Source organism: Poecilia reticulata, chromosome 3 (assembly GCF_904066995.2).
Source record: "Poecilia reticulata chromosome 3, P_reticulata-male-v2, whole genome shotgun sequence".
Lineage (NCBI taxonomy): Eukaryota > Metazoa > Chordata > Actinopteri > Cyprinodontiformes > Poeciliidae > Poecilia > Poecilia reticulata.
The window spans coordinates 31,934,033-31,949,352 of record NC_088832.1 but is presented as its reverse complement, the minus strand read 5'-3'; the positions used below and the strand labels follow the sequence as shown (position 1 = coordinate 31,949,352).

General features: G+C 38.2%; 1 protein-coding gene across 2 annotated transcripts in view; it reads left to right on the top strand.

Annotated features, from left to right (window-relative positions):
* The window catches only part of slc6a5 (solute carrier family 6 member 5), a 28,124-nt gene extending 17,807 nt beyond the window's left edge, over positions 1-10,317 (top strand). For both annotated transcript variants that reach the window (XM_081605465.1, XM_081605464.1), the window contains 2 exons: positions 3,086-3,253; positions 6,223-10,317. In XM_081605465.1, coding sequence (XP_081461591.1) covers positions 3,086-3,253; positions 6,223-6,378 — 324 coding nt within the window. In that variant the 3' untranslated portion in view covers positions 6,379-10,317. The remainder of the gene's footprint in view (positions 1-3,085; positions 3,254-6,222) is intronic.
* Positions 10,318-15,320: the final 5,003 nt, after the last annotated feature.

Below are 15,320 nucleotides of genomic sequence, written 5' to 3'. Positions count from 1 at the left end.
TGTAAATCAATAATCAATACAGTTTTAATCTAGCTTCCCAAAAACAAGATTTAAAGCGCATACACTGATGACATTGCATACGCAAAAGTTAACTGATCAGACTTTTATTTTTGGTCAGCAACACTAAAGCATGGAAGTGAACACTTTCCTGCATGCCAACTTTTCTAGTAAAGATATTCACATCTATTTTTCAATAATCTAGTTCAGTGGTTCTTTACCTTTTTTGAGGTACCGAACCCACCAGTTTCATATGTGCATTCAATGAACCCTTCTGATAAATAAAATATCATTTTTTTCCCTCCAAATTCAAGACATAGGTGACCCAACTAGACTCAGTTCTTCAAAATATAGTCTGTTTTCAGCACAGTTGAGCCGACTGTCCAGGAAGGTATTTAAAATTTGCCACAGTTTCAACAGGTTGGCCATCAAGAGAAACTGGAACCACTTTAAGGTTTTGTTTAGATCATTTAATTAGCTCTACATTCTTAAGAGAATGAAAAATTAATAATAAATAATAAAGACTTTGCGGTATTCTGATTTAGTAATGTAGTTATATTAGTTGTGAGGTGCAAAGAGTCCATTTGGTAAAAACTGTGAGTTTTGCTGAAGTAAATAAAGACACAAGTTCAAATCCCTGCTGAGAGTGGAGCTCCTTCAATCAGGGCTCCTCCGTAGCACTGATTAGCTAAACAATGTAACGTGATCCTCTGATTGGCTAAGCAATGTAACGTGATCCTCTGATTGGCTAAGCAATGTAACGTGATCCTCTGATTGGCTAAGCAATGTAATGTGATCCTCTGATTGGCTAAGCAATGTAATGTGATCCTCTGATTGGCTAAGCAATGTAACGTGATCCTTTGATTGGCTAAGCAATGTAACGTGATCCTCTGATTGGCTAAGCAATGTAATGTGATCCTCTGATTGGCTAAGCAATGTAACGTGATCCTTTGATTGGCTAAGCAATGTAACGTGATCCTCTGATTGGCTAAGCAATGTAATGTGATCCTCTGATTGGCTAAGCAATGTAACGTGATCCTCTGATTGGCTAAGCAATGTAACGTGATCCTCTGATTGGCTAAGCAATGTAACGTGATCCTTTGATTGGCTAAGCAATGTAACGTGATCATCTGATTGGCTAAGCAATGTAACGTGATCCTCTGATTGGCTAAACAATGTAACGTGATCCTCTGATTGGCTAAGCAATGTAACGTGATCCTTTGATTGGCTAAGCAATGTAACGTGATCCTCTGATTGGCTAAGCAATGTAACGTGATCCTCTGATTGGCTAAGCAATGTAACGTGATCCTTTGATTGGCTAAGCAATGTAACGTGATCCTCTGATTGGCTAAGCAATGTAATGTGATCCTCTGATTGGCTAAGCAATGTAATGTGATCCTCTGATTGGCTAAGCAATGTAACGTGATCCTTTGATTGGCTAAGCAATGTAACGTGATCATCTGATTGGCTAAGCAATGTAACGTGATCCTCTGCAGCAAGTGATGGCAAAGCGGGGCGTCATCACGACTTTACACAAGTGTGTCTTTACCTCCGTGGCAGAGGCTCCGCCGAACCCCTGAGACCGACTAACTGAACCCCTGGGGTTCGATCGATCCCAGGTTAAGAACCACTGGTCTAGTTGTTTAGATCATATAGATTCCAAAGGTAAGGTTACATAACTGAAAACCATTTCTTGTGCTAAAATCTTGGGTCATTTGATGAGAAATTGTCTTTTATTGGCTGTAACAGCCTTGACACCTACCATCAATTTGGTAAATATGTGGGCAAAAAACAACTCCTTAAATCACGATCATTTTTTTTTAAACTAAAATGAAAAAATAAGTCCACTACAAAATTCAATACCCTGTAAAACCAACTTCAGCTGCTGCAACTTGAACCGAGCTTTGCTTTGACCTTTCAGGTCGCTAAGTAAGAATTTCGATCAACTCTTTTTTTTTTTTTAACTTTTGGCTCAGTTCACTGCGGTTTGAAGATATTAATTTGGTTCTTTTAAGGTTTCAACACTACATTTCAATCAAGTTGAGGTCTGTTTTTTCACTGGGCTGTTGCAACAGCTTGATTTTTTTTTTCCAGCTATTTCTTTGTAGATTCGCTGCCATGCTTGGATTATTTTGTTCTTTGACATTTCTCAGCATGATCCGACTTTTTTGTGAACATGAAGGGATTTCTATTCGAAGGAAAGTTAAATATCATCCGGAAAATGTTCAACTCCAAAATAAAACTCAAAAAATCCTGCAATCATTTGAATAAAACCTTATGAGCAAACAAGAAAGGGACACAAAAAGGGACACAGTGCTTTTCTACACTATGACAACTAGATAACAAGATCAGTAAAAGTTTTAATTAATAAAAAAATAAAAACTAGCGAGGGAAGTAGTTCAGTTACGCTAGCTTGACTTTGACAACCTTAGCATGTAGATGTGACAACTCTGACAGATTATCAGTAGATCAGGTGTTTAATCAACCACAGCTGTGTTAGATTAGCTAATAGCAGCGATGGCTAATCTTAGATTAGCTAATAGCAGCGATGGCTAATCTTAGATTAGCTAATAGCAAATTTACCACAGCGATCACTTATTATTAATAATCACAAAATAAACATCAAGCCTGAAAACTTAACATTTTAACGGGCTGAATGTGCTGCTCTTTGTGTGGAAAGTGTTTGAATGTTTTCGGTGTGTTGAATCCTGATACATTTGGTGGCGCTGTCGCCAGTTGCTACGGCAACGAGTCTACGCGTAGCATAGCCGACATAGAAAGTGAGTGGGGGGGGGAAAAAAAGTGTGTTTGAGTTGTTTTCTTAACGGTTTCTCTGCGTTATTTTCCCATTTGCTGTGGCGCACTGCACTAAATTAATCACACCTACATCTCCAGGTGTCATTTAGTTAATTGTTCTACCGCAGCATCGCGGATATGAATGGCAAAAGAATCGTTTTTCTTTTTTGCCCTCCGGTGTTTAACGCATGCGCGAAAGCTCCGGATATAAACAATAACATGCAGGAGGTCCATACATTTTTACACAACCGACAAGTTGTTAAATGTAACCAGAGGTTCATTTTTTGTGCAGGGCATCCTGGGACTGAGTCTGTACCAGTGGAAAGGGATGACGTACGAGGACTACACCTACCCCACCTGGTCCATGGTTCTGGGCTGGCTCATGGTTATTTGCTCGGTAATCTGGATCCCCATCATGTTTGTCATTAAGATGCACCTGGCCCCTGGCACCGTAGTGGAGGTAATAATTAAGATGAAACTGCGGCAGGATATTGTCTATTGTTTTTGACACACATGCACACACAAACATATACACACTGGGAAAGCAATAGCCTCATCCTTCCCTCATTAGCATGGAGAGGCAAGATGCAGGCTGAGGATTAATTCGTTCATATTTCTGGGAGTCTTCCGACTCTCTTTTAAACACTTTGATTAATGGATGATGATGATTGCGGCTTTTTGTCCAAACAGCTTTGTTTTCTCAGTATCGCTGACAGAAGCATCAATTACAGATTTTGCGTCAAGATTACTTTTGTTATCTGGGAAAATAACCATGAACGCAAGCGCTCATCTGATCTTAAGTTAATTAATTAAGTCCTTCTTACATTTTCTCTCTTGATTGTCGTATTACGCTCTATACATTCCTCCAACCAACCGGGTTTAGACTTCAATCGCTGTTTTACAACAAAGCTGGCATTCTAGTATTAGCCATCAGCCTCAAATTATTCCTGCACGTTTGTGTCTCCGACATCCTTCTATTTAATCCAAAACCAACTATTAGATTGTGATGTTTTCCACCTTTCTACATTCTACCTATTTTTGCCAGCTTAGACTCATCAGTGTGACACATCTAATTCTGTTTGAAAAGATGTAATAAATGACTTGAACGTTGGAAAAAACATCCAAAAGAAAACTCGCTATAGGAAGGATGTGCAGAATCTGCACAAAAATTCAGCTGAGTTTTGAACCAATTTATTGTGCTTGCATGCCGCTGAGAATTTCACTTTTTATTGCTGCATATGCAGTTCATTGATCCCTATTGAACTTTATTGCATCTTTATGTGGTAGACCTACAATCCACCTGGGTGTGATTTATTTTCAGACGTTCTGTAAAGACTGGACGTTTGTTGGATGACAATAATAAACGATATGAAGACAAACCGAGGCAGTTATGGAGAAGTTCAAAGCATAGATAATTTACATAAAATATTGCGCCAATTATGTGGAAATAATGAAGTAAAACCTAGTAGAGGCTGAAAAAGTCTTGATACTATAGTAGAAATGCAGCTTCCACTGGGTCTAATAGGCTAACGGCAAATATATAGTCTCAAAGAACAGATATGTTTTTTATTTACTTGAGGTTTTCATAACAAATTTCCTTCTGTCCAAATATTTCATTCTTCACAAGAAGTTAGAAGCAGAACTCTGTTGATGTCCACATACGTCCCATGAGCTGCAAATGTACCACAGGAGAAAAAGATAAAGGTTAAACCCAGATAATGTGTCAAGAATAATCTACAGGAAATATCAACCCAGGGCTGCAAGAACAGAGTTATGACATTTTTTTAGTCCTTTGTGTGAGAGAGAACAAATTTCTCTGTTGCAGACATAAAGTCAGACCTACAATGGAGTGGCTTGGATAAAAGCATATTCCTGTTTCTGTGGAGTCTGGTCAAATCAGACCTGTGTTCATGTGAGAGTCCGTGTCCTTGAAGTTTATTTTAAAAGACTGTTTCCACTGACTGAGCCTGAGCTATTTTGCAAAGGAAAATGGCTAAATTTCCACTTTTAGATGTGCAAAGCTTGGAGAGACCTTCACAAGATTTGCAAAAGTAATTTCAGAAAGTGGTGCTTCTACAAAGTATTGAGTCAGAGGACTGAGACAAGTACAAAGAACACTTAGAAAATCAGAAAATGTCTCATTTTTCTTCCTCTTGACAAATATGTCCTACTTTGTTTTAGTCTATCACATAGAATCCCATAAAATACATGAAACATGTTCAAGTGGTATTAATAATTTTGAAAGCCACCACATGTAACAGGACTTCACAATACAGTATATTATCTCTAAGTGTGTTTCTTTTTGCCATAGAATTGCGCAAATTGGAATTAGGAAAATAAATTTTTCAATTTTTGCGGAAAAAAAAAAGTTTTTGCTGTATAGAGCAATGTGTAGGTTTTTTAGTCGTATCAAAATTAGTTTCGATATGATTAATTTTGAATGACTTATGACATTAACAAACGTATTCATGCGTGGTTTTAATTGTTTCTTATTTAGTGGAAACATCACAATTGTGAAATTGTGGGGCTTTTTTTACATTAGTGGAATATTGACAATGTTTTTGCATGTTTGTAATAGAAATGCAGCTTCATGTCTGTGCTACTAGCATTTAGACGTGACGTGTTTTAACTGAAATGTGAGAGAAAAAGTGGGCAACTAGCCAGAAAAGGTAAATCACTATCTGCATTTCCATTAGCCATAGAATAACACAAATTAAAATTATGAAAATAAATTTGCTTTATAGGAAAATTGAGCAAAAGATCACGTTTTTTTAGTTTATATCGCAAAGCTGCAATGGGAACATATTTTTTCGCATCACACGAGTCATGTGGTCAACTAGATGTTACTACTGTCTGAAACGACAAAGAAGACGACAGGAAGTGGTGGGAGGACGATGGTGTAGCATGTTTTTTAATGGCTTATCTACGTGTGATTTTAATTGCGTTTCTTATTTAATGAAAACACAGCGATTGCTAAACTGTTTTTTCGTCATTAGTGAAACATTGTGCAATGGATTATGTATGTGTGTATAAAGTTGATATCTGGAACTTTATTTGCTTGGAAAGCAAATTCTGATGATGAATATATTTCAAGTGTCATGAATTCACACTTTACACATTAATAAGATATTCAGCCTGCTGGATAAAGTCTAACTGCAGCAGAAACTTCAGTTTCCAAAACACTAAAAGGTCACAAAGAGTGTTTTTAAAGGACACATGAGAAATATAGGAGTATGTGAATTTATTGCAACTCATATTATCATTATGATTTACCAGAACCTGGTTTTCTAATATCATATAAGCCCTAATTTGTAATATTCAAAGCAGTACCATGAGATTGGACACAGTTAATAAAACATCTGGCAGAATGCTAACATAGGCCCGATTTACTGGCTTAAAGCTTTAACCGGGCTCTGTTTTCTCTTGCAGCGTCTGAAGTTGGTCTGCTCCCCTCAGCCTGACTGGGGGCCTTTCCTGATGAAGCACCGTGGAAATCGCTACAAGAACATGATCGACCCATTAGGAACCAGCTCCCTGGGTCTCAAACTGCCCCCAAAGGACTTCCAGCTTGGTTCCTATCAGTAGCAGCTGCTCTGGAAGCAACACCTTCCAAGTTTTGCAGGGGGCGCTTGGAGTGGGGTGGACGCCTGCTTCCAGGCTGTTTTGTCCTCCACCTCATCTTCCTCCTCCTCTGATTTTTCTCCCGCTTTGTACTTCACTCTGTCTGCTTCCCCTCTTTATCACGGCAGTGGAAACAGGCTTTTCCTCTTCTTTCACCTCTTCCCGTCTTGTCTTAGGGAGGGGCGGCTGTCCAAGTGGAGCCTGCTCTTCCTGCTGCTACTTGGTACTCGGTTAATGGGCTGTCATTGCCTCCCACACATGACCACTGATTACTCCACAGCCCCCCTCCCAGGGAACTCATTCCAAGAGAAAAATTGTGTCATAAAATGACACAACTCAGATTGCACTTGCAATATTAGACTCACTATAGCTGTTCTCCATGGAGTTGTGTTTGTTTGTTTGTATGTGTGTGAGTGTGTGTGTGTGTGAGTGGCATTTCATTTCTGTGTAGGGATAACGAATCATGTCGGTGGAAGCAAGCAGTCAGGAAAAAAAACGAAAAGAAAATGAAACTCCAGAAAAAAAGATAAAAAAAAACGAAGTTCAGTAAGCTTGGTTGGGGATCTTGGTTTTGGGTCCATCTGTGTACAAAATTTCACCTGAATTATAGATACTATCTGAAAAAAATAGACCTAGTATGCTTTATCACGTTTCCAGCAGTATGTATTAATAGTCACATCCACTACAGCTCAGTCGCTCTTGCTTTGTCAGAAATAGATTATGATATCTGTGATTTGTGCCTCCTATGTCCCAGTAGAGTGGCAAATGCATCCTGATTACCAGTTCTGCGTGTTTCACTTTGGCCTTTAACGACTCAGCATTGGAGCAGAAGCTTGGACTCTCTTTGTCTCTGAACCTGAGAGGTAGAATGTGATACTTATTTCATTAAGTTGTGTTTTGTTTAGTTGCTTTGTCTGTGAATTTAAAGCTATCCGAATAGTCTAGCCATCATTTTCGTTGGCGATTACTTGGCCAATTAATTAACCCTTTCAGGTTGACGAAGATGACCTCTATGTGCATAAATGTCTATTAAATGCTGTATGTATGTGTTGTGACTTTGTCAAGCCATATATATGAATATATAAATCTTTGCAATGTACGTTACATAAGTAGAGTAACTATATCAAATATATAAGCATACACATTATTAGAGTTATATATATATCTATATATATATCTATAAAACCTCCAGAGGAGGAAGGCAGAGAGTGAGAGTGTTTGTGTGTGTAAATGTCCCCTAATGTTACTCTTGCCAACATGTAATGTTTTGTACAAAGTGCAGTCCTGGAAAAAAAAAATATCCCGACTATCCTCAAGTAATAAGTGTGTTTTGTCACATCCTCTCTATAGGAGCTACTACTACGTGCAAACAAATTAAGATTTAGAGTAGAAAAAAGGCCTCGCTCCCCCGAGGACGTTCACGTCGTCTCTTGTTGTTAGTGGTAGATTATTGGAGACCTCGCTGTCATTTCGGAACATGTTGCCTCTCTCTCCGTGTGTCCTCGTTGAAACAGGGTCTCAGGTAAACTCGTCAGACTACTGTGGTAGCTGCAGGAATAATAGCGTAAGGAAAATTAGAGCCTTCTTTGTGTTTAATCACAATGAACACCCAGCTGGGAAAGATTGTTTTCCTGGAGAACCTCCATGAAGCCTGATTTTTTTATTTTTATTTTTTGCTCCCCTTTGCTTAAATGCAAAGTGAGTCACTCTGTTTCGAACAGTTGTGTTGCAGGGTGTCATTATGCCGGTGTGCGCTCCATGGAAGGCTGTAAAACATATTTAAAAGTAACTTTTTGACTGATTGTAATGAACCGCAGAGAAAATGGGTCTGTGCAATAGTTTGCTGCGGTGCATTTATTATTTGTAAACGGCAAAAGGCTTTTAGCAGCTTTTCTGGACCCATCACAGTCCCACCGTGGTCCGTCAGAATCAGACGCATTAGTGAAATTTAGCGCTTGTTTCCTTTGAATTATTATGCTCTGACATCATCCGCATAGCTGAGCTGCTGTAAGTGGATTTCTGTGGGTTTAAAAAAATTAAAAGAGTGCAGCTCTGCAGGTGATCGGACTTGAAATGTCACGGCAGGCCACTAATGAGGGCTGCCAACCTATTAACTTAAAAGAAACACCATGCACCTACTTATAAGCAATTAGTCATTTCTGCTTTGGACCAACCGGATTTATGTTTTTTGAGCTTAAGCAGAGTTCCTGATTGGCGTAATAGATGCTTTTATCACTGCAGGCTTTCAATGGTGGAGTGTCTTTTTTTAGCCGGGTGAAAAAGCAATTGCTAAAAGTTTAAGGCTCTCTATTCCTACTTCTCTAAGCCATGTCTTTTCATGACCTTGATATGAAAATAGCACAGATACTGCGAGGCTATTTGAAAGCAAAACATAATCAATTAATGAGCACAAATATACAGATGTTAAATAGCTTGCTCGCTGCACTGTGTTCCTTTTAGTACGTCGTGCATTTAGCTCTAGCTGTGATTTTAAAAAAATGTATGTCTGTTTCTGGCTTGTGTGTGTGCGTGTGTGTTTGTCTCTGTATGTTTAATCAATCTCCACGTAGCTGTCAATCAAATGTTTGCATGACTGGTCTGAGCTGACTGTAGAAATAAGCGAGGAGGATTTACAAGCAGTTCCTATTATGACGCTAAGCTAGCTTTGTAATGCTAACTTTAAATACAGATTTGCTCCCAAAAAAAAGCTAAAATACTCCGATGGATGTCTTCTCTTCTAATCAGAGATTAAAAAGCAAATGTTGTCTGATGAGGGCATTTAGTTTATTCCTGCAAGACTTTAAAGATAAAACCCTTTATGACTTTACTCAGAGGTGAAACCTATACGTGTATATTTTATGTCCCTGTGTTACCATTTGTGTAGGGATTCTTTGCCTTTGGTTTGAGAAGAAAAAAAAATCAGCTTAGGGTTTTGTTTGAACCACATATATTTGTAAAATATATCAAATGAAGAGCTTGCATGTTGCAGTTTGTGTTGCTATAACTCAATGTCCATGTGTAATTATCTGTTTCCTTCTCGAAGTATAAGTCTCTGCATGTTTACTTTAGGGAACCTTTAGTTGAACATAAAGATACAAAATCGAGGGATGGCGTCAGTTTAGAGATAACAAAAAAAACATACGCATATATATATAAATATGAATAAATCTCTTGGCCTGCAAGTCACCACTAGGCAGTGTAAGTAACCAAAGAATGAGTACTTTATGTGGGATCGTAGTTGAAACGTAAAAAGTTTAAAGAGGAATGTGTCGTGTGCGTATAGGAAGTCCAGATACTGCCACCCATCTAACATGTAGTTGTTCTTTGATGTTTGCCAATATGTTACAACACATCTTCAGGTAACCATTGGCCTTATAGATGTTCTTGAAAAAGTAGAGTTATTATTATTAAATGTATTTCAAAATTAACACCGCAGCATAGCTGTCTGTCTCATATGGTACCAGTATTCCTATTGTTATGTCTGTTGTGTCTTTTTGGCACTTTATTGTGTGACCTATGAGTGCATAGGTTAAATTTCTAATTACTTGAGTAATGTCATATATTTCTGTGTGTCCTATGTGAGGCACTGCTGCCTATGGATATAGATATGTGCCTCCAACATCCCATGACATTCATTTAATTTAAAAATTGAGAATATATATATTATAAAAGTACGTTTTAAAATGTGTGTTATGTGTAAAAGAAATAGAAGATATATATCATAAATGTGAAAAATGCATCTATTTATTTTCATCATCAATTATTGAGGCCCTACCTCATATTTTGTATTTATGTATAGAAATGCAATTGGATTATAGTATCTTTGCCAATAATAATATATCGCTAATAAATCATGAAATGTATAACGTATGAATCAATAAATAAATGTTATTGTTTTGCTTTGTTGTTGTTGTCACTGACTTCTTTTGCATTCACGAAGCCTAAAACAACCCTGACGTGAAAATTAGGTTGCAGCGATAAAGTCCCCTTTGTGATTCAACCTGCCACTCAACTTTCACATTCAGCCGCTACGTAACTGAAGGCGTCTCCTCGGTGGGCTGCGTGGAGACGACGCACACCGTTTGTTGTTTACTGGAACATTATGATCAAAGAAGATGCGAGTAGGAAGAAAGAGGGGATTTGAACACTCCTGCAGGCGCGTTGTTTGTTGGAGCATGTGATGCGCCGCTCTGCTCGCTGCAGCAGACAGGCTGGCATGTTTCAAACAGCTCTCATTTGCAACTGGGTCTCACTTTGGAGCAGTTCATTGATTGCCGCTCTGTTTTAGGCGGGCGTGGAAGAGTCCCTTGGCGAAAGCTGCAGAGACTTATAGTGAAAATTGCTGCACAAGAAACTTGATTAATTTGAAGCTGCAGTATGTAACTTTTATAGAAAAAATGTTTTTGTTAAATTATAGAGACAAATAATCTGTGAAATGATCAATCTCCTTGTGTTGCTATTGCCGTCTGAAAAACGCACCGCTCCCGACCAAAAACAACCAATCAGAGCCAGCAGGAGGGTCTTAGTGTTGTCAATCACATTCATGTACTCACTGCTAAATATGCTAATGGTGGAAAAACAACCAGAGTTGGGTAGTAACTAGTTACATTTACTTGAGTAACGTTTTTTGTATTTTTACTTCATTGTACTTTTTACTTGAGTAATTTTATTATGAAGTATCTTCAGTAAAATCTCTGAAATCTCTACCCACTTAATGAAAAACCAACACTTAACCAAAAATTCACCAGACACAAACCTGCAGTGTTCCGTTTCACAAGATTTTTTTTAATGAAAGAAGATTTGGAAAAGAAAAATGCCTGATTTTATTTTTTGGTACTTATGTGAATTGTCATTTTTGTCCTTAAATACCAAAATTTCCACCCAACTTTATAGTTTTGTCCGTCTGATGATGTAATTTTTGAGTAAAAATATGTTGAATTAGTGCTTCTTTTACCTGATTACAGTTTTTGGGTACTTTCCCCACATCTGGAAACAACTTATTACGGGAAAGCCGTTTATCTGTTGTCATCAATGGCCATGCTAACTAACATTAGCATTCATAACAGGCTATGGTAGGGTAGCAGAGAGGAAGGGCCACACAGAGGGTGATTGATAGCATAAAGACCCGCCTCCTGGCTCTGATTGGTTGTTTCTAGTTAGCACTGAGAAATCAGGAGTTAAATTTTTTTTCACTCGTTTCTGTCTCATTACTGTCACAACATAGTGATAATTTCAATAAATATGTAAAACAAATATTTGTCTTAGAAAAGTTACATACTGCAGCTTTAAGTCAAACCAAAGTTTAAAACAATGGACCTTACCAAGCTCCGCCCAGAAACACCCCTCGAAAGTCTCACATGTCTCACAAACAAAGGCTCGCGGTGCTTAGTTTCTATGTGTAATTTCATTTCGACTGACTCTCTGCAGAGTATTTCTGAGTCGATTAGAAATTAGCATTTCTGCCGGATTTTCAAACAATATCAGCCACGACAATGGAACCAACAAGTTCATGTCATCTGTTTTTGGACGACATCAAGGTGTTTGAGCCACGCGATGCCTCCAAGATTGTGCTCGTCGTCGCAGCTAAATGCTACCGGTCGATGAGGAAAACGGCAGATCCTCAGACCCTCAGCATAAATATAGCTGTGGACAAGATCACTGATGCCTATTGTTATTGCAAGGGTGGGTAAGTCGGGCATTCATGGTTTTGAGGGTGATTTCTGTTTGCAAATGTTCGCCTAGGCCTGATACACGGTACTCGGAGGCTACCACAATTAGCTTGGCTAACATGATTACAGCTGAGTAAAAAGCCTTTTCAGGTAAAATAAACTCTTTAATGTATGTCAGATACGGTACACATTGCATATTGATCTGTTCAGCTAACTTAAGACTGTAACAGACAGGCTTCAGGATGTAGAAGTTGTATCGGTACTGCCATTATGCTGTACTTGGCTAAAAGGTTTCCATAATGGATGTGTTTATTATTGACTTAATTTTTTTCATGCACTAAACACAAAGAAAGCAAAGCAATAATACACTGCTCAAAAAATAAAGGGAACACTTAAACACAATATAACTCCAAGTAAATCAAACTTCTGTGAAATCAAACTGTCCACTTAGGAAGCAACACTGATTGACAACGGGGACCCTCATCGGGTCAGTCAGTGTTGCTTCCTAAGTGGACAGTTTGATTTCACAGAAGTTTGATTTACTTTGAGTTATATTGTGTTGTTTAAGTGTTCCCTTTATTTTTTTTTTAGCAGTATAGTTACACCAGCAGACACTCCTTTGTTCTTATTGATCCTACGACGGTTGAGCTGCAAATGCGGTCGTGCACAAGCTTTGATCCAAGCAAGGCTTTCCGTTTCAGATTTTGGAAATCTGTGAATTTTAGTTCCACAAATACGATCAGAATAACTGACATTGCCTGTGCAGATACCCCACTGACGGTGGAGAACCATTCTTTTTCGAGTCCTGACACAAAAACTTTCTGCCGGTCTGCTAGTCCACAATGTACATTAGCATGTATTTACTACTGTAGCTTGTGTTTGTGAGACGGTCACGCACGTGGTAGCTGCGCTGTGACGTAAAATGGGCATTAGCCAATGAAACGCGGCCCCTGTGGGTAAGGTCCATGTTTAAATGTCCCACTAGTTGAAAGCGTATTTGAATCTGGCTGCCACTAATATTGGCAGAAAGACTGAGCACCAAGCAGTGAAGAGACTTTAAAATGCAAGACAAATCAATTCTTGGATAAAATAAAAACGATTCCTCCTCCCATAAGAAGCTCAAAGCTTTACGGCGACACGATGACGTCCGACTTACGGCCATTTAATGCAGCTCACGCTCACTTCCTGTCCCTCAATCTGTTAAAGAGCCCATTTTGTTTTACAGTTTCAAAAATGACCACAACTCTTGTTCTGTTGTGTTCCTTTTGACGGTTGGTGGTTACCATAGCAACCAGTAACCGACAACTCCTCCTAACTAGGGTTATTTATTATATTTATATTTAATGTATTTGGGCAGAAGCTGCGGGGCTGATGCTAACACCAAATTGATTTCCTCTTTTGCTAGAATAATTACAGTGAACCCAAGTGTGTCTGTCATGAAGTCAACCTACTGGATCTGAGACGAACAAAGAAGGGCTACACATGTCTAAAATAAGTACAAGGAGTAATGTTTAAAGCAGTTAATATGGAGAAAAACAAAAAGAGTGTGGTGGTTCTGCTTTTGAAGTTATGGCACCAAGGAGGGAGTGAGGAGTGTTTGACTGTGTTTTTTTGTTTTGGACCCTGGTCCTGCAGAGGCACTGAGACAGAGACACACACCAATAACCCTCTCAGCATCCCTCGGTTTTGTCTGCAAACCCGTCTTGTCTGCCATGTTGCAGCTGGAGCCTCACGCTGAGATGTGGGACATCAACACTCTGCAGAATGTTGTGATGGTAGAGAAAGATGTTTGTCTCTGCTGGGCCGTTTTTAAGACCCCTGTGTTGCTATTCAACAAGGTCCACACTGTTACCGGTGAATCACAACTTCAGATTCGTAAATTAATGCCCATGTTGTTGTTCTCCAGCCGGACTGAAAAGGGCTGCAGTAAAACTTACCACGTCCAACTGATGGGATTTGAAGCTTTTCTGGAGGTCACTGATCTTTGACAGCATATTAGGTCAATTGTAGTTTAAAAAAAAGCAGGAGTAAAATTCTGAGGTTAATTTCTGAAATTTTGTAAAAAACAAAAAACAAAACAAAAAAATTTAAATTTCTGAGTTAGGAAATTTTCTAATAAAAGTTGAAAATTTAATAGAAAAAACTCCGAAATTTGAAGATTTTGAAAAGTCAAAAACTTTGAAACTCATAAATGTCCTATTTTTTTCTAGAAAATTTCTTAATCTCAAAATCATTTTTTTCTCTAAAAGTTTTGACTTTTCAAACTCAGAAATTTGCAAGTTATTTTTCTAGAAGGTCTCTGAGATACATTTTTGCTGAAATTTACTCCTTTATTTCTATCTCCAATGGCTGCAATATGGCGTCGTATTGATCATCACTTGGTTTTCTGTTTGAATTATCATCAGGTGATCTGAAATATCCTATGGTCAGCCTCAGCTGTCATTGCTCATTTTCAAGCCTTTGTGAGGAAACGTTTCCATCTGTATTATCAGCACAGTCCTGCTCTCTTCAAATGGTTGATGTGTTACACTTCAAAGCTGTCTGAAGTTAGTAAAAAAAAGGGTTGCTGATGTTCCAGAACACTTTGCTGTTTTTGCAGGTTCTGACTCGCACACGTTTGTCATTCTGGTCAATCCAGTGATCCCTGCTCACCACCTGAAGGTCTTTCCATTTTTGTTTTCATTGTATCTGTCAAAGGTTTTGTGGCTCTCAGCTTGTTGACACAAGGTTCAGCTTTCAGATCACTGAAATTCATCACTATAAACAAAACAATGTGCCTAAAAACCGACTCAAAGAAAGAAAAATAGTTTACAAAATCATGATAAGATAGGTGAGAATTTTGTTAAAAACTGTCTTCATGTAAAGACTTCCTTTATTAATTTTCAAATAATGTATTTTCTGTCTTAATTTGACAGTTTGGATATATTTAACCTCTGATATCAAAAGTTGTTTAGTTGTGATAGAAAAACAAAACAAAACAGCAAATAAATCATGTTTGTGTAGATGAAATGTAACAACAACACATTCATACTTTAGCCAGCAAATAACTCATTTTAGGACAGCTTGGTGATTCGACCGCTCAACATTTTGTAAACATTTGTGAATATTTTCTTTCCTAGAGAGCACATGTGTCAAACTCAAGGCCTGAGGACCAATAAGTCCCTCCATTTTTCCACAAATCTGCTAATTTTTTGCAAAATTCACATTTTTAAATATTTTACTTTTGGCCAAAAGCAT